Source organism: Colobus angolensis, unplaced genomic scaffold, assembly GCF_000951035.1.
Source record: "Colobus angolensis palliatus isolate OR3802 unplaced genomic scaffold, Cang.pa_1.0 Scaffold17, whole genome shotgun sequence".
NCBI lineage: Eukaryota > Metazoa > Chordata > Mammalia > Primates > Cercopithecidae > Colobus > Colobus angolensis.
Window position 1 is genome coordinate 4947067 of NW_012114821.1, and position 22202 is coordinate 4969268.

General features: G+C 45.5%; 1 protein-coding gene across 1 annotated transcript in view; it reads left to right on the forward strand.

Moving 5' to 3' along the window:
• TRAPPC9 (trafficking protein particle complex 9) overlaps positions 1 to 22202 on the forward strand; it is a 727471-nt gene that overhangs the window by 139398 nt on the left and 565871 nt on the right. Inside the window, 2 exon segments of the mRNA XM_011938129.1 lie at positions 8262 to 8388; positions 18756 to 18901. Of these exon segments, the coding sequence (XP_011793519.1) occupies positions 8262 to 8388; positions 18756 to 18901 (273 nt within the window).

The following is a 22202-nucleotide window of genomic DNA, read 5'->3' on the forward strand; positions in this document are numbered from 1 at the left end:
AAAGGGGAAAAAGAATCCTGAGCTTGACCTTTTCCTTATGCCAACACCATGCTGAACCTCAAGGGCTTCCAAAGGAGAAAATAATTCTGACCTTGAACTCTTCTCCATGCTAACACCATGATGAACCATAAGGACTTCCAAAGGGGGACAAATTTTGACCTTGAACTCCTTTCTATGCCAACACCATGCTGAACCACAGGGGCTTCCAAAGAAGAAAAGAATTCTGACCTTGAACTCTTCCCCAAGACAACACCATACTGAACCTTAATAAGAGCTTCCAAAGGGGAAAAAGAATCCTGACCTTGACCTTTTCCTCATGCCAACACCATGCTGAACCTTAAGAGCTTCCAAAGGAGAAAAGAATTCTGACCTTGAACTCTTCCCATGACAACACCGTGCTGAACCATAAGGACTTCCAAAGAGGCAAAGAATTGTGACTTTGAAGTCTTCTGCATGCCAACACCATGCAGAAACATATAGACTTCCAAAGGGGAAAGAAATTCTGACCTTGAATTCTTTCCTATGCCAACACTATGCTGAACCTCAGGGGCTTCCAAAGGGGAAAAGAATCTGACCTTGAACTCTTTCTCATGCCAACACTCCTGAACCTTAAGAGCTTCCAAAGGGAAAAAGAATTAGGGCAGATGTACACCCCTGACCAGAGCCAACCAGAAAGGGGATTAGTATGAACATAATCTCAAGACCATCCCAAACATACCCCCTATTTACTCCCTCTCTGGGAGACTAATAGAGCCCATTAAAAAAATATATATTCTATGCCAATGTCTGGAGTTCTCTAAAAAAGAATAGGCCATTTCTACAAAGACAAATGGGAAAATCCTGAGTGTCCAGAGGCCTGTAAAATGGAGACAATTGTGCCTACTGCACAGCCTCCTCTGAGGTCAGAAGAAATGAAAGCACAGCTGTCTGTGAACTGGAGAACATATACTTTAGTATGCATTGCTAAAATATGAGCATTTTCTTATAAAACTGCAATATTATACTTAAAACATTAATAATTATTTTTTGGTGACATTTGATACCAATCCATAATCAAACTTCCAGGGTTGTTCCTGGGTTCATTTTTATGAACTTTAACAGGCGGATCATAATGCCTTTCCCCTCTTCTTTGGCAGGTATTTTGTAAGAGGATATTATATGACTATTTTGGATAAAAGATATAGAAGTTTGTTATTAACATATACCAGAATCCCTTGCCTTAAAGATTTTATAGTCTAAAGAACATAGTACAATATTTGGCACATAGTAAGTGCTCAGTAAATGTAATTGTGAGTAATGACACGACTTTCTTCCTTTTAAGGAACTGATAGTCCAAATGTTGTATTTTTAGTTGTCAAACTTAAAAAAAAAATTAAAGCAGAAATCTCTTATAATCTTACCACTGTAAAAACTTTGTAAGTTGGCCTGTCCTTTGTAAAGCCCTTCAGAGACAGTGAGAATCCAGGAGCAATGAGCACTTCTAGCCTCTGGGTTTTAGTCTTTAAATACTTCTTTCCACTAAAGGGAATAAGAGCTCCTTGGAGAAATGATTTTATTCTAGGCCTGGGGTTGGATATGAACCAGAAAGAATGGGATCAAAGAATAATGGGAACCAACCAGAAGGGACTCCCACTGGCCAAAGATGGTGCCTACATCAAAAAAGAAGAAAGCTTTCAGATAAACAATCTAACACTGCATCTTAAGGAACTAGAAAAACAAGAACAGACTCAACCAAGGTTAGTAGAAGGAAGGAAATAATAAAGATCAGAGTGGAGATAAATGAAATAGAGATTAGAAAAACCATACAAAAGATTAATGAAGAGCTGGTGTTTTGAAAAGCTTAACAAACCTTTAGCTAGATTATGAAAAAAAGAATAAATGTCAAATCAATAAAATCAGAGATTAAAAAGGAGAAATTTACAACTGATAACACAGAAACATAAAAGATCACAAGAGACTATTATGAACAATTACATGCGAACAAACTCAGTGGCCTAGAAGACACGGATAACTGTGTGGACACATACAACCTGCCAAGATTAAATCATGAAGAAATAGAAAATCTGAACAGACCAAAAACGAATGAGAAAATTGAATCAGTAATAAAACGTCTCCCATCAAAGAAAACCCAGGACCTGAGGGCTTCACTGCTGAAACATTTAACAAAGAACTAGTACCAATTTTTCTCAAACTACTTCCAAACTCATTCTGTGAAGCCAGCATTACTTTGGTATACTAAAACTAGACAAAGACACACCATCAACAAAAGAAAACTAATCTCAAAAGACAGATATCCTTGATGAAGATTAGATGCAAAAATCTTCCACAAAATACTAGCAAACAAAATTCAACAACACATTTAAAAGATCTTCCACCATCATCAAGTGGAATTCATCCCAGGGATGCAAATATGGTTCAACATAGGTGTGATATATCACATTACTGGAATGAAGAACCAAAAGCATATTTTCATTTCTATAGATGCAGAAAAAGCATTTGACAAAATTCAGCATCCCTTCATGATAAAAACGCTCAACAAATTAGGTATTAAGAATACTCACAAATAGTTTCCAAATTCTGGAGGAGTCAGGTAGAATGAAACAAATATGTTCTAAATTTTGTTCATAGTACACTCAATCATTAAAAGCTGTTAATAGCTCAAAAGGAAAGTTTCCTTGACTCTGAAAAAGCAAAACAAAGGACCAGCAATGTTTTAAGCAAAAGTCAAAAAGATTACTTAAGTCTTGTATTAGTCCAGTCTGTAGTTAATTCCCATTCTGCTTGATATTCCTGAACATTTCAGTTCTCCATGAGTCCTGAAAGTTTTTCTTTTGTTCTGATGTCACAATCTCCAAAGTTATCAGAAACTTGTATTCAAGAGCACCTGGTAGAGTTTTATAGCTGATTATAAAACCACCTTCTAAAGAGGACCAAAACAGACAACAATTGTCTGTGGATGACAAAATGTTTTAGGTCAGCCATAGTCAAAGATACAATCCATAAGGAAATTTGTTACCTCTGTAGCACACAATAATTTAACATAACAATTATAATTATTATTGATAATGTACACTACGTCATATCAGAATTATAGGAGTTTCCCTTGATTTTGGAACACATACCAATAACATATTTGTATAAATATAACCTAAAGAAGACTAAACACCATTTCATATTTGACAATGTTTCCTGTGTAATTTTTATGCCAAATAAGACAAATTATATAACTTTTGGACTTTAGGGAACCTAATATCTTAAAGGATTAATTAGGCCAGAAGAAGACATAATTTATAATTTGATTTTGGAAAGGTCAGAGGTTTAAAACACTTGATATCACAGATAATTATAAAATAAGCCATTCATTTGACCAAAGTAATAACTCAAGGATTTTTTTTAAAAAGGTGAAAACCTTCATTCTTTGAGAACGAAGACTTAATTTTCCAAACAATATGCCCTAATAAAATAGCATGAAGCCAATTAAATTTGTTTTTCAAAATTTTATGAACTATCTATAAAATTTTAATCTTGAACGTAAGATATAACTTTCATAAGCCTTTTATAATCTTTATAACCTTTACTGAGGGGTTGGTTACTGCTTCAAGAAAACCTTGTTAATCTGGCACAGGGACCCATATGCTGGTCTTGCATCTGTGTGCCTTTGACAATAATGATTAATATGTAGAGAAACTGGCCGGGTGCGGTGGCTCAAGCCTGTAATCCCAGCACTTTGGGAGGCCGAGATGGGTAGATCACGAGGTCAGGAGATGGAGACCATCCTGGCTAACACAGTGAAACCCCGTCTCTACTAAAAAATACAAAAAACTAGCCGGGCGAGGTGATGGGCGCCTGTAGTCCCAGCTACTCGGGAGGCTGAGGCAGGAGAATGGCATAAACCTGGGAGGCGGAGCTTGCAGTGAGCTGAGATCCGGCCACTGCACTCCAGCCTGGGCGACAGAGCAAGACTCCGTCTCAAAAAAAATAAAACAAAAAAAAAAAGTAGAGAAACTGAACGTATTTTCTCTCTCAAAATCAGCCCTTATAATCTCACATGCCCTCCCCGTCCCCCCAAAAAAACCCAGACATACAAATGGCCAAAAGATATATGAAAAAATGTTCAACGTCACTAATCATCAGGGAAATGCAAATCAAAACCAGCATGAGAGATCACCTTTCTCCAGTTGCAATGCCTATTATCAAAAAGTCAAAAGATTGAATGTTGGTGAGGAGGTGAAGAAAAGGGATCCTTTACACACTATTGGTGGGAATGTAAATTAGTACAGCCATTATGTTAAACAGTATGGGGGTTCCTCAAAAAACTTGAAAATAGAACCACTGTATGATCTTCCATTCCACCACTGAGCATATATCCAAGGGAAAGGAAGTCAGTGTTGAAGGGGTGACGGCATGCCTGTATTTATTGCGGCACTGTTCAAATAGCCAAGATACGGAATCAACCTAAGTGCCATTCAGCAGATGAATGGATAAAGAAAATGTGATATAGATACACAGTGGAATACTATTCAGCCATAAAAAAGAATTAAATTTTTGCAACAACACAGATGAACCCAGAGGGCATATGTTAAGTGAAAAAAGCCAGGCACAGAAAGACAAATCCTGCATGGTCTCCCTCAGGTGTGAATTTTTTTTTTTTTTTGAGACGGAGTCTTGCTCTGTCGCCCAGGCTGGAGTGCAGTGGCCGGATCTCAGCTCACTGCAAGCTCCGCCTCCCAGGTTTATGCCATTCTCCTGCCTCAGCCTCCCGAGTAGCTGGGACTACAGGTGCCCACCACCTCGCCCGGCTAGTTTTTTTTTTTGTATTTTTTAGTAGAGACGGGGGTTTCACCAGATTAGCCAGGATGGTCTCGATCTCCTGACCTTGTGATCCACCCGTCTCGGCCTCCCAAAGTGCTGGGATTACAGGCTTGAGCCACCGCGCCCGGCCAGGTGTGAAATTTTTAAACATTTGTCTCATGGAATTAACAGAATAGAGGTTAGAAGAGGCTGGGGATGGTCAGGGGAAGGGAGATGGGGAGAGGATGCACAGTGGATACAATGCTCTGGTTAGATGGGAGAAGTAAGTTCTGGTACACTAATGCATGGTTAGGTGACTATAGTTCACACAAAGGTATATTTCAAAAAAGCTAGAAGAGAGGAATTTGAATGCTCTTATCACAAAGAACCGATAAGTGTTTGAGGCAGTGTATATGCTGATTACCCTGATTTGACTGTTATACAATAAGTGCATTGAAACATCATACTGTACCCCATAAATATGTACAATTATTATGTATCAATTAGAAATAAAAAAGGATGTGATGACAACAGGAACATCAGTTAGATAAAAATCCATCAATATGTAATGATACCAAACAATAAACAAAACAATGCATTGGTCATTACTGGAGTTTGATAGGGCAAGAGTTCTCCACTCAGTAAATAAAGGGAAAGACTCAACTATTTCTTAATGTCTGTGTTGTCAGTGTTCCAGGAGAACCAAATGATTGATGAGGAAAAAAAATCCTTCCTTATAGACACATTCTAGCTTGTAAGTGCAGAGGAATTAGAGAATTAGAAAATCACCAGTTTGTAATTCCTGATGAAATAATAGATCCGGCCACAGTTTATAGCCGACACTTGAATCCTTTAGGAGAAGGTGGATGGGGCCTTTGCACTGGATGGGCCATGCTGACAATTGGGCATGAGCGTTTGACTCTGGAAACCCCACTGAAATGGCGATGGGGTCGTGTGGTAGTAGGGGAAAGCCAAGAAGTAACCCCCATTCCCCGTGCCTAGCAGGAGCACACGGCAGTAGGCACTGCTGAAAATCACTGATGATTTGTCACATATCCACAGATCACCTCTGCCCCTGCAGCGGGTGACGGTCCCTTTTCTATCCCAGCAGAAGATGAGCATTTGACTCCCTTCAGGGAGTCACCAGGCACAGCCGGAGAGGTGTGCCCTGCAGTGCTCAAGGGGAATAAGTGAATATTGAGGTACCCCCAACCTGGCCTTCCACAAAGCTCTGAGAGTGCTCACAGCCAGGCTGTACCCCTACATAGGAAATTCCTCCACAGGATAGTGACCAGACCTAAAGCACAAACATGGGGGTTCTCTAACAAAATGGCACAGCCAGACCACGCTGCAGTGAAGCAGCTTCCCCGTGCTACTCAGTGTGTACGTTATTTTCTGTCTAGAAATGCCGTTCAGAGCTTAGCCGAATGATACACTGTGGTGCCTTTCCTTTCTTGGATAACAGTGCAAGTGGCATGAGGCACTGCAAATAGATCCCTTTCCTTCTTCATTTCAGCAGCATTTACCGAGAGTGCATATAGGGTGGTAGATTTCAACTGAATAAGATACCTCACCCATAAGTGCTTTGCCTAACATTAGGCAAATTAGATAATATACATGGTATCAGCTGGAGCCCTTTAGGAGATTTTTATAGATTGAGAATGGTTATTTAAAGACGTTTTTCATGTTTCAGATTAACCTTGTTGTGTTGTATTCAAAAGTCATTTTGGTCACTTTTCTGCTCTGCTCTCTGGCTTCCTAAGAATGATGCCGGCTGGGGGTGATGGCTCATGCCTGTAATCCCCACACTTTGGAAGGTCAAGGCAGGGGGATCACTTGAGCCCAGGAGTTCGAGACTAGCCTGGGCAATGTAGTGAGACCTCATCTCTACCAAAAATTAAAAAATCAGGCAAGCATGGTGACACATGCCTGTAGTCTCAGCTACTTAGGAGGCTGAGGTGGGAGGATTGCTTGAACCTGGGAGGCGGAGGTTGCAGTGAGCCAAGATTGTACCTCTGCACTCCAGCCTGGGAGACTAGTGAGAACCCGTTTCAAAAAAAAAAAACAAAAAAACAAAAAAAAAAAAGAAGAAGAATGCTTTGCTTAGGCACAGACAATTCCTATGGTAGCAGTTTACCAATTAATACATGTGCCTGAGTTCTGTGAAGTCCTTGCCTTGATATTTATTATTTATGGTCACCAGCTTCAGTGGAGCACTTGGCTTCACTTTGCAGCTATTTCCCTGCTCTTTGTCCATTCCAGTGCATCTATATGATAATGATGATAATGGTTATTATCATTTCCGTTTATTCAGTGCACCATATCTGCCAGTCATTGTTTTTTTTTTTTTAACGCATTATCTCATTTATCCTTAGTAATTCCTGATACAGGCACTCCTCTTACTGCAGGCAAACAAGATGCAGAAAGGTTGAAGGACTTCCCCTAAGGTGGTAGCACACTAGACAGGGAAAGACCAAGCCATCTCCTGGAGTGGGATCTAACTTCGCTGTTCTAGGTCTCATCCCTGGTGATCGTGTCCCTCTGTTGCTCTTCTCTCCAAGTCCTCTGTCTTTCTCATCAGCAGTGACTTTGGTCTTTCACAGAGAAGGTAGATGCTGCAAGGAGAGACTCCCTTGTTCACACCCCTCCCGTAATCCCATCCTTTCCTTAATTCTTTAAAACACTCTAGTGAGAAAACCACAGGCCTAAGGCCAAGTGCATGGTCTTTGACAAGCTGCTTCACTTCACTTGGTCTCAGGTTTTCATTTGCAAAGTGGGGACAGGAGTGCCTGCCTTCCTGAGCCAGCCTGAGTCATAGAGCACAGCGCTGCTCCTGAGCTCTGTCGTGCTGTGGTGAGAAGGGGTCTGTGTCTGTGGCCTGTCTAGAGTGTGCCATGGGCAGTAAGCGGACATGATTATCGCCTGTGTCCTCTTTTCCTCCCTCGTTGTGAAAGGGATGGGGGCGGGGTGGGGAACAACAGTCTTTTCTCACAAAGCTCTATATTTGCATCAAAAATATTGATTTGTACTTATTTGCCTAAGGATCTGTCATACAGATAAATTACAAACTCCTGAGGGACAGACGGGTCCTGGCATTTTGCTTGGTAATTACCTAGTAATTGCCGAAAAAGTATTGTTAAGTTATAAAATATACTGATTCTCTAGTCCTGCCTACAGACTTTCTTGAAGTTTGATAAGGGTTTATTTTCTTGGAAAATGGAAGTCTCCAGGAGGATACTAACTTAATTTCTCTTTTATCCACAGGCCATTACGAGGAGCAGTTGCTGGTGATTTTCGAATAAGTGGAATATAGCTTCTGTTTTGTTCTGGCCTCTTTTGCTCACTGCCCCTTAATTTCTGTCAGAAGATTGGACTCACTGGACTGTCACCAAATGCCCCAAGTAAAATGAAAGCCAGCCACTTTGACTTTTGCCTAATAAATCTTTATTTTGTTTTCATCTTCTCTTCAGAAAAGAAAGATGTGACCCAAAGCCTAGAGAACTATACGTCCAAGTGTCCTGGGACCATGGAACCCATTGCCCTCCCTGGCGGCCTCACCCTGCCACCAGTGCCCTTCACCAAGCTTCCCATCGTCAGGTGAGATGGGCCCTGCGGAGCGGGAAAGGCAGCTGCCCCCCGGGACACTGTCCTCTAGTCTGATTGTGAATAGAGGTCTTTAGAAGAGCTCCCATTTTTGGTTGGCTATGTATCAGGTTCATTATCTCATTAAACTTGAAAGCGGCCCTGTGACATGGAAGTAAGTATTTTAGAGATGAGAGAGTCAGGGCCAGCGACATTCCGTAACTGCTGCAGTTCCATGCCCACTGAATGGCAGAGTCACGTCTGCACCCAGCCTTGCTTGGTTCCAAAGCCTGCCTTGCGACCACTACACCGCAGTGGAAACCGGCATGACCACATCATCTTCTCCTTGGAAGCTTTCAGTAGTTTCCCTTTCCGCGGGCCACGCACCCCAGCCACACGGGAACAGCTCCTCGCCCACACAAGCGCTCGCCAGCTCCCGCCTTTGCTCTGCATGGCCTCTGCCTGGCAGGCTGTCTCCTCTCCCGTATTCATTCTGTCTGTGCTCCCTCGTTCCTCCACACTCATCCTCAGCCCCATTTCCAGGACACCTTTTCTGAGAGGCGAGCTCCCTGATTTTCCAGGGCACCTATTGCTCACCACTCTCCCAGGATTTGCTGCCATGTGCCGTCCTTCCTGTGTAACTGTCACTTCTAAGAGTGTGAGATTTTAGAGTGGAGACTCTCTGGCACGTGCGAAGTGGGTCCTTGCAGAGGAGTTTTGTTTTTTCTGAACCACTCCAGGCTTAGGACCTGCGAAAGCTTTATGAACTAGTCTTGTGAGGTGATTTCTGAATTTCTGAAGGATTTGTTTGAAGACTGGAAAGAAACAGTTGAATCTGACATTTTGCTGTTAGTTGGAAGTGCTGTAGCCTTAGGAGTCGGTGTGATGAAGATGCGAAGTGTCTGTAAAGCGCTCTTGGCCTGGCTGCTGTTCCGCAGCTTCACTTGCTCTTGCCATGCCCTGGGTTTTGACTCAGGCCTGCTGCATTCCATGAATGAGTCACTTAACCTCCTGGGTGTCAGTTTGCTTATCTCCCCACTATGCTCCCACAATTAAGAATGAAAACCCATAGCATTAAGCTATTATGAGAATTCAATGAAGTAACATGTAAAAGCATGTGTACGGTGCTTAACAAATGTTCGTTTTCTTTCTCCCTGCATTTCTTTGAAGGCAAGTATAGTACTGCCAAATGAAATGGTTTCTTTTTGCCAGAGAGTTGTGTGCTCCCAAGAAGTGGGGGCAGAAAGGGTCGCTGTGCATTGTAGCCTCTGGCAGGCCACACTGGAATTTTAAGGCGTTCTGAAGGGCACTGCTGAGATGGTTCATCAGGCAGAGCTGCAAAGAGCAGCATCCGGACGGCGTGGCTGCGGCCTGAGAAGTTGCTCTGGCTGCTCCTCAGAATGTCCAGAGGGACTTGCAGCACCGCTGTACGGAGGGCCCAGGAATGGCGTGGCTGCCCTGCATGCCCAGGGCTTGCTCAGCACTGATGTAGGCTGTGGAGGAAAGGGCCTTTGAGGCTTTTCTATGACTAAGACTTAGAGCCAAACGTATTGGACTTGGGATTAAGGGCATGATTCATTTTTTAAAGATTAAGGCCTAGAAAAGCCTTTCTTAATAATTTTATATTTACATCATGACTTGAATCATTTTTAAATTTAGAAAACCTTGCCTAGTAGAATGTTATGAAGCTTACAGAACATTCTAGGTGTTTGGTGTGTGTGTAGATATCCAAGAGCTCAGGCTTCTTGTCCCTGAAGCTGGGGATGATTGGTCTTTGCAGGTCATTGGAACCAAGGAAGAAGCGTGCTTGTTCTCCTCACAGCCCGCCAGGCAGCCCTGGAGTGAAGCGAGAGGCCGTGGGTTCACTCTCACTTGTGCATGGCCTTGGTAAAGAAGCAGCCTCTTTACACTTCGTTTTCTTCATCTTTAAGCGAGGCTTAAAAATTGCCCCACACAGGGTGGTTTGGTTTTGTTTCAGCTGAGCAGAGGCACACGAAAGCACAGAGCACCATGCCTAGCGCCTGGGAAGCGCTCAGTACGTCTTAGTTTTCTTCTTGGAGACGTTTTTTCACCTGTGTTTTCAAACAGCACATTGAAAAGTACTGTAACATTCACATCTTGGTCCCTCGGCTGTTAAAACATTAGAAAAGACAGACTGGGTGAAAGTATGAAAGTCTACCATTTGGGCAGGCGCTGTTTTCCAAATCTTCTGTGAGCATCCCTTTCCTGGGCAGTGTGTCTCTTTCACTGTTAGGGTCCCGTGGCCCCTATGGTGGAGCTCCCTGCAAACAGCTGAGTCTTGCCTGGCATCCTGGTGCCATTGCTCTTGCCTGGTGTGGTCATGGACTGTGTTTTTTTTTTTTGGAGGGGGATGTAGTTTTGCCCTGTTGCCCAGGCTGGAGTGCAGTGGCATAATCTTGGCTCTCTGCACCCTCCGCCTCCCGGGTTCAAGTGATTCTTCTGCCTCAGCCTCCTGAGTAGCTGGGACTACGGGCGCGTGGCACCACAACCAGCTAATTTTTGTATTTTTAGTAGAGACGGGGGTTTCACCATGTTGACCAGGTTGGTCTCGAACTCCTGACCTCGTGATCCACCCGCCTCGGCCCCCCCAAAGTGTTGGGATTACAGGCGTGGGCCACCACGCCTGGCCATGGGTTGTTTTCAAAAATCTGATTTTAGGTATGACCCACTCTCTGTGTAAACATATTCGTGATGGTTTTCTGAAGACTTTAGCTAGAGAAGTAACCCCTAAGTGTCCTGGGGACTCTTTTATCACGTGGATCGTGCCTGGTCTCATTGAAAACTGGGAAGAAGAACTGCCTGAGATTCAGTGTAGTAAACCCACGGAACATCAGCACGACTGGTCAAATGAAAGGGAATGTCTCTGGAACATTTGGAGAGCCGGAATATCTCGTAATGCTCTGCTCCCCACCGCTTAGAGAACAGACTCTAATGTACTTGCTTTGCATGGCTTGCAGGGCCTCTGTGACCTGCCCTGTCTCCAGACTTGATTGTGAGCCCCCTATTTCCCTGGTCCTGCGCTCCTGCATTCCCTTGTGGGAATACTTAGAGTGGGCCAAATGTGTGTCCGGTTTTGTTCCTACATTTAGGCTTTATCTCTGGCTTGGAATGCCTGTGCTTGCCTGTGCTGCCTGGACGATACTTAGTCATCTTTCACGATTTTAGTTCAAGGATTATGTCCTCTATAAAGCCTTTTCTGGAGCCACCCAGGTAGAAATGAGTATATTGTCTTTGTAAGTTAGTAATTATTTCGACTGTAAAGGACAAAAGACCTAGTAGTAGATAGTCAATAGAAAGTTATTTTTCTAGTCTATTAAGAAGCTGGAAACAGGTGGCCTCTCTGTAATTCTGTCTTTACCTCATGATTACCAGATGGCTGCTGCAGCTCCAGATAACACATCTACATCCAAGGCAGAAAGAAAGGAGAAGGGGCAGGTCTAGGGATGTCTATCTTTTGCTTAATAGGGAAGCAAAAATGTTCTTGACAGATTCCCGTAGGCTTTTGCCCCCATCTCATTAACAGGCAGTGTGTCTCATAGCCACCTCTAATTGCAAGACAGGCTGAGAAAATAAATATTTAGCTTTCCTAGAATCTGTGATATAGGTGGGGAATGAGAATGGGGTCAGAAATTGGTGCTTGGTCAGCCAGCCAACAGTATATGCCATATCTTTCTTCCGTGGCGCTTATGGAACTTGACTGTGCATCTTTGTTGACATTTTGGGTCCTTCTCTCTTCTGTGTCTTTGTAGTCCCCGGGTGACCTTGTGTGTTGAACGAGTAAATAGTTGGATCCCTTAGAATATTTTGTAATAGCAACTGATAGAAACCAGACTAACTTAGGCAAAAATAATTCATGGCACGTGTACCTGGAAAGTTCAGGGAGGAATTCAGGTAGGGCTGGAGTCAGGGCTCAAACAACCTCATCAAAACTTGGTTTCTTTCCTTCTGAGCTCTGTCCTCTGCAGTGTTGGCTTTAGTTGCAGGCCCCAGGTGCTATCAGAGTGGCTCATCAGCTCCAGGCCTCACATCCTCTCACTACTGTGTCCAGGAAAAGAGAGCAGGTGCCTTTTAGTAACACCTGTAAAGGAACACTGCTTTCTTTCAGGGGGAGAATGTCCTTTTGCTTTTCACTGCCCCTCATGGAGTTATGTGCTCAGATCGAACTGAGTCCCCGCAAACCACATGGCTGCAAGGAGACCATGTATAGTTCCCCTAAAGCAAAAGCTAGGAATAGTTGGGCACAGGAGAAGCAGCAAGTGGATGTTAGGAGGCAACTGACAAGGACGCAATAGCAAATGACAGGCAAGGCCCGCTCATCCCACCACACTGCTCCAGATCAAAAGTCCTGGTTTCGGTTTGTGACCTGTAATGCTTATGAGTCAAGATAATGCATTGATGAGTAGCTGCCCTTCCCAAGTCAGAAAGCATACCTTGGAAAAGCACAACCATGAAGTGAGTGCATGCTTTATGAACTGCATGTTCTCTTCCTTGGAATTGTGACACTTTCTGACGCAGAAGGCTGGTTATATGCTTCCATTCTTACTAATAAATAGGCTCATGTTTTATATGAGACTAATTTTCACCCGTAGATAAAAATGTGCACACTGTAATGTGCTGGCCAGATTAGCTTTTCATGCCTTTCTCCTAAGTTTTTGCCATTTGAAAGTAGGGAGAATTAGGACAGATGTGATGTCCTTGCTCCATAATTCTTTTTTTTCTGAGACAACGTCTTGCTATGTTGCCCAGGCTGGAGTGCAGTGGTACAGTCTCGGCTCACTGCAACCTCCGCCTCCCAGCTTCAAGCAATTCTCCTGCCTCAGCCTCCTGAGTAGCTGGGACTACATGTACGTGCCACCATGCCCAGCTAATTTTTGTATTTTTAGTAGAGACAGGGTTTCACTATGTTGGCCAAGAGGGTCTCAAACCCCTGACCTCGTGATCTGCCCGCTTTGGCCTCCCAAAGTACTGGGATTGCAGGTGTGAGCCACTGTGCCTGGCCTCCGTAATTCTTTAGCCTCCAGCACTTTTCTTTTTCTTGTCAAAACAAGATCTTTTTTCTCCCAATATATGCTGTGGGACATACTTCTAGAACAGACTGTATGCCACTTCCTCCTCTAAGACTGTCATGATGATGTGTGAGGGATACTGATGTATACGCATCTCTGTAGGTTTCAGAAAGGAAGGATAGTAACTCAAATGCATTGACATATTTATGCCAAGTGCAATAAACCCCCTTCGTGTAAAATTGGAAAAGCCACTGGCTTTTGTTCAGTAGTCGCATATTCCCGTCCCACATTCCGCAGTTAGTTGTGTGACTTTGAACGATTTAACTTCCTCTTCTTGGACTGAGGTTGATGAGACATACCTCCCATGCATGGATCAAATGAAATGTTTGGGAAAGTGTTTTATAAGCGGAAAAACTCTTTGCAGACATGAGTTCTTACAGAAGTTTCAGGGAATTTTCCTCTAATTAGATGTCACTTTATCATTCCCTGTCAGTTTTTACTTTTGCTTGTACATGTTAAATTAAATCAAATGAATTAGGTCCATCACTCCCTCAAGAAATGCAGATATGTAGCTATTTAGTTATTTTTAAAAATTCCTGGGTCGGGCGCAGTGGCTCACGCCTGTAATGCCAGCACTTTGGGAGGCTGAGGCAGGTGGATTGCCTGAGCTCAGGAGTTCGAGACCAGCCTGGCCAACATAGCAGAACCCCATCTCTTCCAAAAATACAAAACATTAGTCGGATGGGGTAGCGCGTGCCTGGAGTCCCAGATGTTTGGGCGGCCGAGGGACCAGAATTGCTTGAACCCAGGAGGCGGAGGGTGCAGTGAGCAGAGATCACACCACTGCACTCCAGCCTGGGTGACAGTGCAAGATTCTCTCTCTCTCTCTTTGTCTGTCAGAAAAGAACAAGTTCAGGTAACCAGAGTGAAGGGAAAATAACAGTGGGATAGAAAATTAAAGTGACAGGTTCTGTACCTGGAATTTATAATGTCCAACGTAATGGCTGGAGATGGGAGAGAGCACGATTCTGAGGTAACTGACAAGAAGGAAGTGTGATTGGCTACAAGAGCCTCTCTCTCTCAAGAATAGGCATGTATCAGTCACACTGGGGAAATGCATCTCTTCCCAGCAATGAGGTGGGAAACCCCTTTAGTGGATTATCTCAAAGAGAACATTCTGATGTTTCGAGTAACATGCTCAGCAACATCCCCACGAAGATCTGGGCAAGTGTCTGACGTTGTTTTGCTGTTAGCATTCAGTAGCGCACACTGAGGGCACGGGGCCGGAGCACCAGGGGATGAAGGCAGCTCTCCCAGAGAACACAGCGGTGTGGCCTGCTGTTGCCTGGCTTGCATTAGCCCCCCTGTTGCCAGCATCTAGGATAACAGGCGGGCCACTGTGCATCACACACTCCTTCATGAAGCCATTTCTCATAAGTGAGCTTTTGGCAGGAGGTGGGCAACGGATAATCCAGAGTCACGTTCTCAGGCGTCAGGAAGAGCTGGTAGGTGTCTGCTGACGCCGAGCGAGGGGAGCAGGCCCGTGCTGTTGGTGCCCTCAGCACCTGGTCCGTGGCAGGCCTGCAGTGAATCTGTGTTCAGTGGTTAAATGTCCACATCACATGTAGGGTTGTCCCCCTCTTCCTAAATCCTTGTTCCTCATCTGAAGGGAAGCCTGGGCAGTAGCTATTGACTAGGCCAAGGTACTTCCTTAGGAAAAAAGTCTGGGAGTATCTTCATATATCAACCAAACACTTCAACATCCTATGCCTGGAAACCTGGATTTTACTAGTTTAATTAAAAAAAAATTGGGGCTGGGCGCGGTGGTTCATGATTGTAGTCCCGGCACTTTGGGAGGCCGAGGTGGGCAGATCACTGGAGGTTAGGAGTTTGAGACCAGCCTGGCCAACATGGCGAAACCCCATCTCTACTAAAAATACAAAAATTAGCCGGGCGTGGTGGTGGGTGCCTGTAGTCCCAGCTACTTGGGAGGCTGAGGCAAGAGAATCGCTGGAACCCAGGAGGTGGAGGTTGCAGTGAGCCAAGATCATGCCATTGCACTCCAGCCTGGGCGACAAGAGCGAGACTCCAGCTCAAAAAAAAAAAAAAAAAAATTTAAGTCAGGCATTGCAGGCCAACCCCTATGACATAAGAAGAGCTCAGTAGTATGTGCACCTGAAGACTAAAGCTCCTGTTAGTGTTCCAGGATAAGTTAGTTGAAAAACGTCTACATTGGTGAGTAAATTATCAGACCTGCTATATAGAATTGTTAAATGTGAACGAATTTACTGCTGGGGATGGCTCATAATTATGACTTGGGTTTTAGGATAGATGATCAGAGCCATTTTCTTTTCCCTCGAGGCCTTTCTTAGTATTTGACAATAAAACTATTTTAGCAATTTACAGGAAAATACTTACTTGTTCTCTGTAGCATGGGAGCATGAACTAGGCTCACCCAAAGATGGTTTCAAGTAATTATGATGCAGGTAATGAAAAAGGAGCCAAAATACATCCCTATTTTAATTCTATTCCAAAATTCAATTGATCAAATATTTATTGAGTGTCTAAGATGCACTTTTGGCCCAAGGCTAATTGCGAGGAGACGGTAGTGGCCAAGCGTGATCTCATCTGCCAGGAGGCGGCCGGGCCCACACCCTGTTACTGTTGCCCAGAGTTAAAGCAGAGGATGGTTCTGATAGAACTATATGCGATCTTTTTTCCTTACTTATGGAATTCTCTGCAAACATGATAAAGTGTGTACACAGTAGCCAACAGTAGACTATCAGGCCCCTAGTAAGCATGTAGATGATGAACACACTGTAAGTCCTGGATTATTATTAAGGAAGTGGAATAGAGTTTCAGTGCCATTTCCAGTTAACCAGTGAGTCTTTAATTTGGGGGCAGTGATAGGCGAGTGGGATTCATTGAATATTTTCTTTTTTGAGAGCTAATGTTGAGCTCCCATACATGGTCTGGCGGCCAAGCCATAACCTCCCTTAAGAATTTCTTAAACCAGAGCTGTTTGGAGCTGATAAGACATGTATAGCGGCCTTCAGGAGGGGAGCGGCTGGCCCCAGCTTGCTGCTACAGCTGGCGCGGTCGCCCCTTCCAGCTCGCTCAGTTACTCCGGACTCGGAGCAAGCGGCCTCCACGCTGTCACACACACGAGGCACTAGAGGCCAGCTGTAGTCCCCACCCGTCTCTTCTTAGATGCGTTTCCCTGTGAATAAGATTGATGAATTAAAAACCAGGAAACAAAAGGTGAGTGGTTTTTGGCTGTCATTCCTCTTGACCAGTTTGTCTGGCGTCACTTTCCTGATCAGCACACTGCGATGCTTTGCACGGCCCGATGGCTGCTGCTCCTGAGGGGAGTCAGGTTTTTATGGTGTCAGCAGTTTCCAAATGGACTCTGTCAAAATCATCCTTGTCTTGGACACTTTATCCCTGGACTTCTGCTTTACTGTTGGCAGCTTCACAGGCCAAGCACAATTTTATTAGTTCTGCAGCTAGAGACAGATAAGGCCCTGGAGCCCCTGTCCTCGGCAGGCTCACAGCTGAGTGGAAACGGATACAGAATGAAATGGCTCTGATCCTCTATGATAAAGGCATAATGAAGGGCACACACAAAGTGAAGGGAGCTGGGGAGCATGTGCTGGGTGTGCCCTTGGTCTGGAGGGCACGGGGTTAGCAGCTTCTCCTGCCGTGAGTCAGTGAGGGTGGTGGGAGAGAACCACGCACATGGCAGGCTCCCCAGGGCTGGGATGTGGTCTCTGGCGGGGATTGTCTGCTGAGTGCTGTAGGCGTGCTTTGCACAGGGCAGGATGGAACAAGGCACCTGAGGTCCCTCCTCACTGAGAGAGGTGGTGATTTTGTGGATTCGGTAAGGCAGTCGTTATTACGCAGTATAGGTTAGGGTGCACTGTGGCAGAAAAATCAACCCTGAAGTCTTCATGATTTACTGTAACAACAGTTTCTGCCTCACTCACACAAGTTTGATGCGGGTTGGGCGGCTCTCCAGGGCAGCTGAGCTCTGGGAGGTTGCTGTGTGCTCCAGGCTGCATCTGTCTGGTGCTCCACCTTCTCAATGTCCAGCCTCCAGGATCGCCATGGCCGTGTGGCTGAAGGAGAGAGCTGGGGGCTGGCCCATCGCTCTAGAGGGTGTGTCTCACAGAGGCCTCGGTGGCTCCCACTCACAGCCTACTGGCCAGAGCTCCTCAGGTGGCCTCACCTTCCTGCGGAGGCCAGGAGGCGGGGGTGGGGAGCCCACAGATTCATCACAATCAGTGTCATTCTCCGTCTTCCTGTTTTCCCACCTCTACCCCTCGTCCTTTCTGTCTGATGTCCAGGAGTGTTCTAGATCTTAACCACCGTCTTCCCAAACTGGTCACAAGGGCAACAGCACCTTCTAGTGCTGTGGTTTAGGAGCGTAGTGTCACCTATTGTTACTGCTTTCAGCCATGGGGGAGTTGGGGGATTTGGGGCAATATACTTAGTCCCTCCTGTGTGAATTTCCTTATTGATGACATGGACACAATAGTAGTAGTACCCAAGCTAAGACGGTGGTTGTGATGTTTCAGTGAGATAATACATATGCAGTGGTTAGCACAGTGCCTGATCACGCTCAGGCTCCATGGATTGGTACATTTACCTTAATGCTAGCTGGATGAATTCGAGCATGAGTATAGATTGGCAGCCATCCACGGCTGGGATGCTGTGGGAAGCAGTGTCAGATGCAGATGCTGCTGCTGGAGAGGCAGTCATGCATGCGAGTAGAGCAGAGGGTGCTGTTGACCTTCTCATGGGTGCCATCTCTTCCCATGGGTCAGGGTCTGGCTGCCACTTGGCTGCGGGCAGGTCCCTCGGGAAAGGGAGAGGCAAAGAAAGAAGAGCCATTCTGGGCCGAGCAGTGGGCCCCGTGCTAGGAGTCTTTAGCTGGATCCTCCCCACGGGTCCACGTGGAAGGTGGTGGCCCCACCTGCACTTTATACACAAGGAACCTACATCTTAGAGACGTCAAGGCACGTGCCCAGAGGCACACAGCTGGTAAGTGTGCAGCGAGATTGCAAGCTGGCCTTTCTGACTCCAGACCACCCTCGGGCCCAGTTCAGGAGCCCCTAGAGGGAAGTGGCTGCTCCCCGAGCTCCAGGGAGTGATTTCCCCTCTCTGGGAGAGTGTTGAGTTACTGTTGCAACGCTTTCCTGCTCTGTCCTGCTGCCTCGGAGTGCTTTTCCTCCCTCCATTTATCTTCTTTCTGACCGATTTACTGTTTTTCTGACACATCATGTTTGGTTGTGTTTATTCTGAAACCAAGCTAACAAGACAGTTGAAGTATTTGTGTTCTGTTTGAAACAACAGGCATGTGAAACTGTTGAATCTCCCTGCCAGCCTCCGGCCACACAAAATGAAGAGCTTGCTGGGCCAGAACGTATCGACCAAAAGTCCCTTCATCTATTCACCAATTATCGCACACAACCGTGGAGAAGAGCGGAACAAGAAAATAGGTAGGACGTTGATCCTGGCTTCCCCACCATGCTATGCCACCTGATTTCCAATGGCTTTTCCAGATTTTTAGAACAGAATTTTGGGCCAGTTCATGCATGTGCATGTGTGTGTGTGTGTGTGTGTATGTGTGGATGTGTGCACGCATACATGTGTGTGCATGTGTGCATGCATGCGTGTGTGTGGATATGTGCATGCATGCATATGTGTGGGTGTGTGCATGTGTGGATGTGTGCATGCATGCATATGTGTGTGTGTGCCTGTGTGCCTGCATGTGTGCTTGCATGCATATGTGTGTTTATGTGTATTTGTGAGTGTGCATGTGTGGATGTGTGCACACGTGTGTGTGTGTGTGTGTAGTCTGTCATGGAAGTTTATTTGATTTGCTGCTTTTGGCAGGTAATTGCCCATAGATCTGATTTTTAAAAATGTATTTCATATAAGGTAATTTTGTGAAAGTTCTAGAAACCAGAAAGACTTTTGTTAACTGAGACTTATGTGAACTACAGAAGAGTGATAATCGGAGATGTAGACTGATTTTCCAAGGGCTGAAGTGACTTTTGAATCATCAAAGAAAGATTCAGGGTTGGGTTGTGTTCAGGATTGAGTGGGGGATGAGATCATTGTGTTCTGTTCTTTTGTGAACACAGGTGATCAGGGTAGCCAGTCCTGGGGTGCAGCTGTGCTGTGGGAGAGACTGGGAGTGGACAGTCTCTCCTGAGCTTTCCTGTGTCTGAGCTCTCGTCCCTCCTGCACCAGGGCTCAGCATGCACCACCGGCCCTGTCCCTTGGTGTCCTTCCCGGAGCCCGGCTGTGGCGCCAAGCTCCCTGTCCCTTGCTGCCACAAAGACACGCCTGAGGCCTCTTGCAGGAGATTGTGATTTCTTGTCACTGGGGACCACTGCTGGTTGAGCCCACATGTCCTGTGACAGAACCTTGAGGGCCTAGAGGCTGGCCGCTGCTTGGTGACTGCCGGGGCTTCCGAGGGGTATGAGCGGAAGGCCCGCGCGACCGTGGCGCTCTGCGTTTGATATCCAGTGCTTTCTTCTCCTTCTGTTTCTTTATTTCTACTCTTAATTCCTTTAACTCCGATTTAGGAAAAAGGCATTCCAACTCCTTTTTCCACCATGCTTTTCTTTCCAGGACAGAGGCTTCCTCTTGCACTCGCAAGCTCACCCACACCCCGAGTTATGGACTGCAGGTGCTCCCTGACCCCGCCCTGCCCACACCCTTCCCTCTCTGTTGGGCTTTTCATGCCACCTCCTGCCACCATCACTCTGGTTTAGCTACAGCCACTCCTTTCGGGTCTTGGAAAGAAACAGGCTTGTTCCAGGCTCAGGGCTTTGGGGCTCGCTCTTTTCTCTGCCAGGAACTCGTCCCCTGCCCCTCTGTCATTGGCTCTCTTGTTGTCACATCCTTTTGGTCTCTGTTCACATGCCCCCTCCCTCAGAGGGGCATTTTCTGATCCCAGCGCCTCGCAGGCCACTCCTCCCGCCGTCTCTAGTGGCGCTGTCTGGGGTTCTCTTCCCAGCTTTTCTCCAGCTCAGATCCACACTGGCCCGGGATTCTCTTCCCAGCTTTTTTCCAGCTCGGGTCCACACTGGCCCATTGACGCTTTGCCCCGCAGTATCACCTGAAGCCAGAATTCTGTCAGGCCGTGTGCGGCTGCTGTCTCCCCAGCCCCTGGAGCAGTGACAGAAGAATGAATGAATGGATGGGGTACATATTATGGATCCCATTTTATGGATTTTATAGACAGGGAAACTGATTCCAGATGTTTAAGTGTCTTGTCCAAGAACTCACAGGGGAACCTAGATCTCACTGTACATTTAGTGTTGCTGGCAGGGCCTGGCAGAATTCAAGGCAGAAGGAAAAATAAGAAGAGCATTACATGTAGCACGTAATCTTTTTTTTTTTTTTTTTTTCTGAGACGGGGTCTAGCTCTGTCATCCAGGCTGGAATGCAGTGTTGTAATTAGGGCTCACTGCTGCCTCAGCCTCCTGGGCTCAATTGATCCTCCTGCCTCAGCCTCCTGAGCTGGGGCCACAGGTGCACACTACCATACCCACTCATTTTTGTATTTTTTGTAGAGATGGGGTTTCGCCATGTTTCCCAGGCTGGTCTCGAACTCCTGGGGTCAAGTGAATCGCCTGCCTTGGCCTCCTGGAGAGCTGGGGTTACAGGTGGGGACCTCTGCGTCCAGCCAGCACATTGTCTTGATGAGCATTTCTCGTATATTACTAGCTCTGGGATTTCTTAGCTTCTGTAAGGGTCTCATAATAAACTCCATTAACAATTTGTAAATTATCTGAATGCCTTAAAAAATAAAGTGCTTCAGAAGAAATGAAGTTGTTTGCTAAGATAAAGGGCATAACTAGGGAAGGAGTACTCAAAGAATCTTGTGCTTTTAAAAATGGTCATCATTTCTTTTATTCAAATGGTGCCATCCTATGTTGAGGCTATCATATGTTGCCTTACGGAGTTTCCAGTAGTTTTGGAAGATTTCATTTTTATTTGCCTTTTACAGATGAGGAAACAAACTCAGAGAAATGACTTTTAGGAGTAACTAAAAGTTACTCAGCTAGTTAGTGACAAGCTTGATTTCACATCACAGACCAAGTGTCCTGTTCCTGTTAGTACCCTCTGGTTTCCTCTGATGTGCATAAAGGGTGTGGGAGAGACCTGTCACCTGGACCCCACAGTCGTGCAGTTCATGCAGGCAAGACACGAACATGAGAAGTTGACTATCGAGACTGAATGTGAACAAAAGGTCTCTAAAAATGCACACCTGTCAGCAGGGGTACCTGGTTACTTACACGTTGAACTTGAATGAACAATAAACACTGGGCTAACTGGGAGCGGGGTGTGGGGTGGGGGCCCCGCAGACCCTGGGGAGGCCCCGGGAGGCTCAGACACAGCCTCCCTCGGAGGAGCCGTGTGGGCTTGCAAGGAGCGGCTCCAGCTGTTCTAGCTGGTCATTGTTAGAATGAGAAGAAAATAAAGAGACCTGGGGTCATGCCCTTGAAAAACGGCAGCCAATTCTGAATTTTGGAAGATTTATGAAAACCTGAGTGCTAACTATGTAGTCTACTGTAGAATTTGTGTGTATGCCTGTGTGTGTGCGTGTGTGTATATGTGTATGCGTGTATGTGTGTATGCATGTATGTGTGTATGCATGTGTGTATGTGTGTATGCATGTATGTGTGCATGTGTGTGTGTACTGTGTGTATGCGTGTGTGAGTGTGTGTATGCATTTTTAAAATGCCATTATAGTCTACTGTAGAATTTGTGTGTATGCCTGTG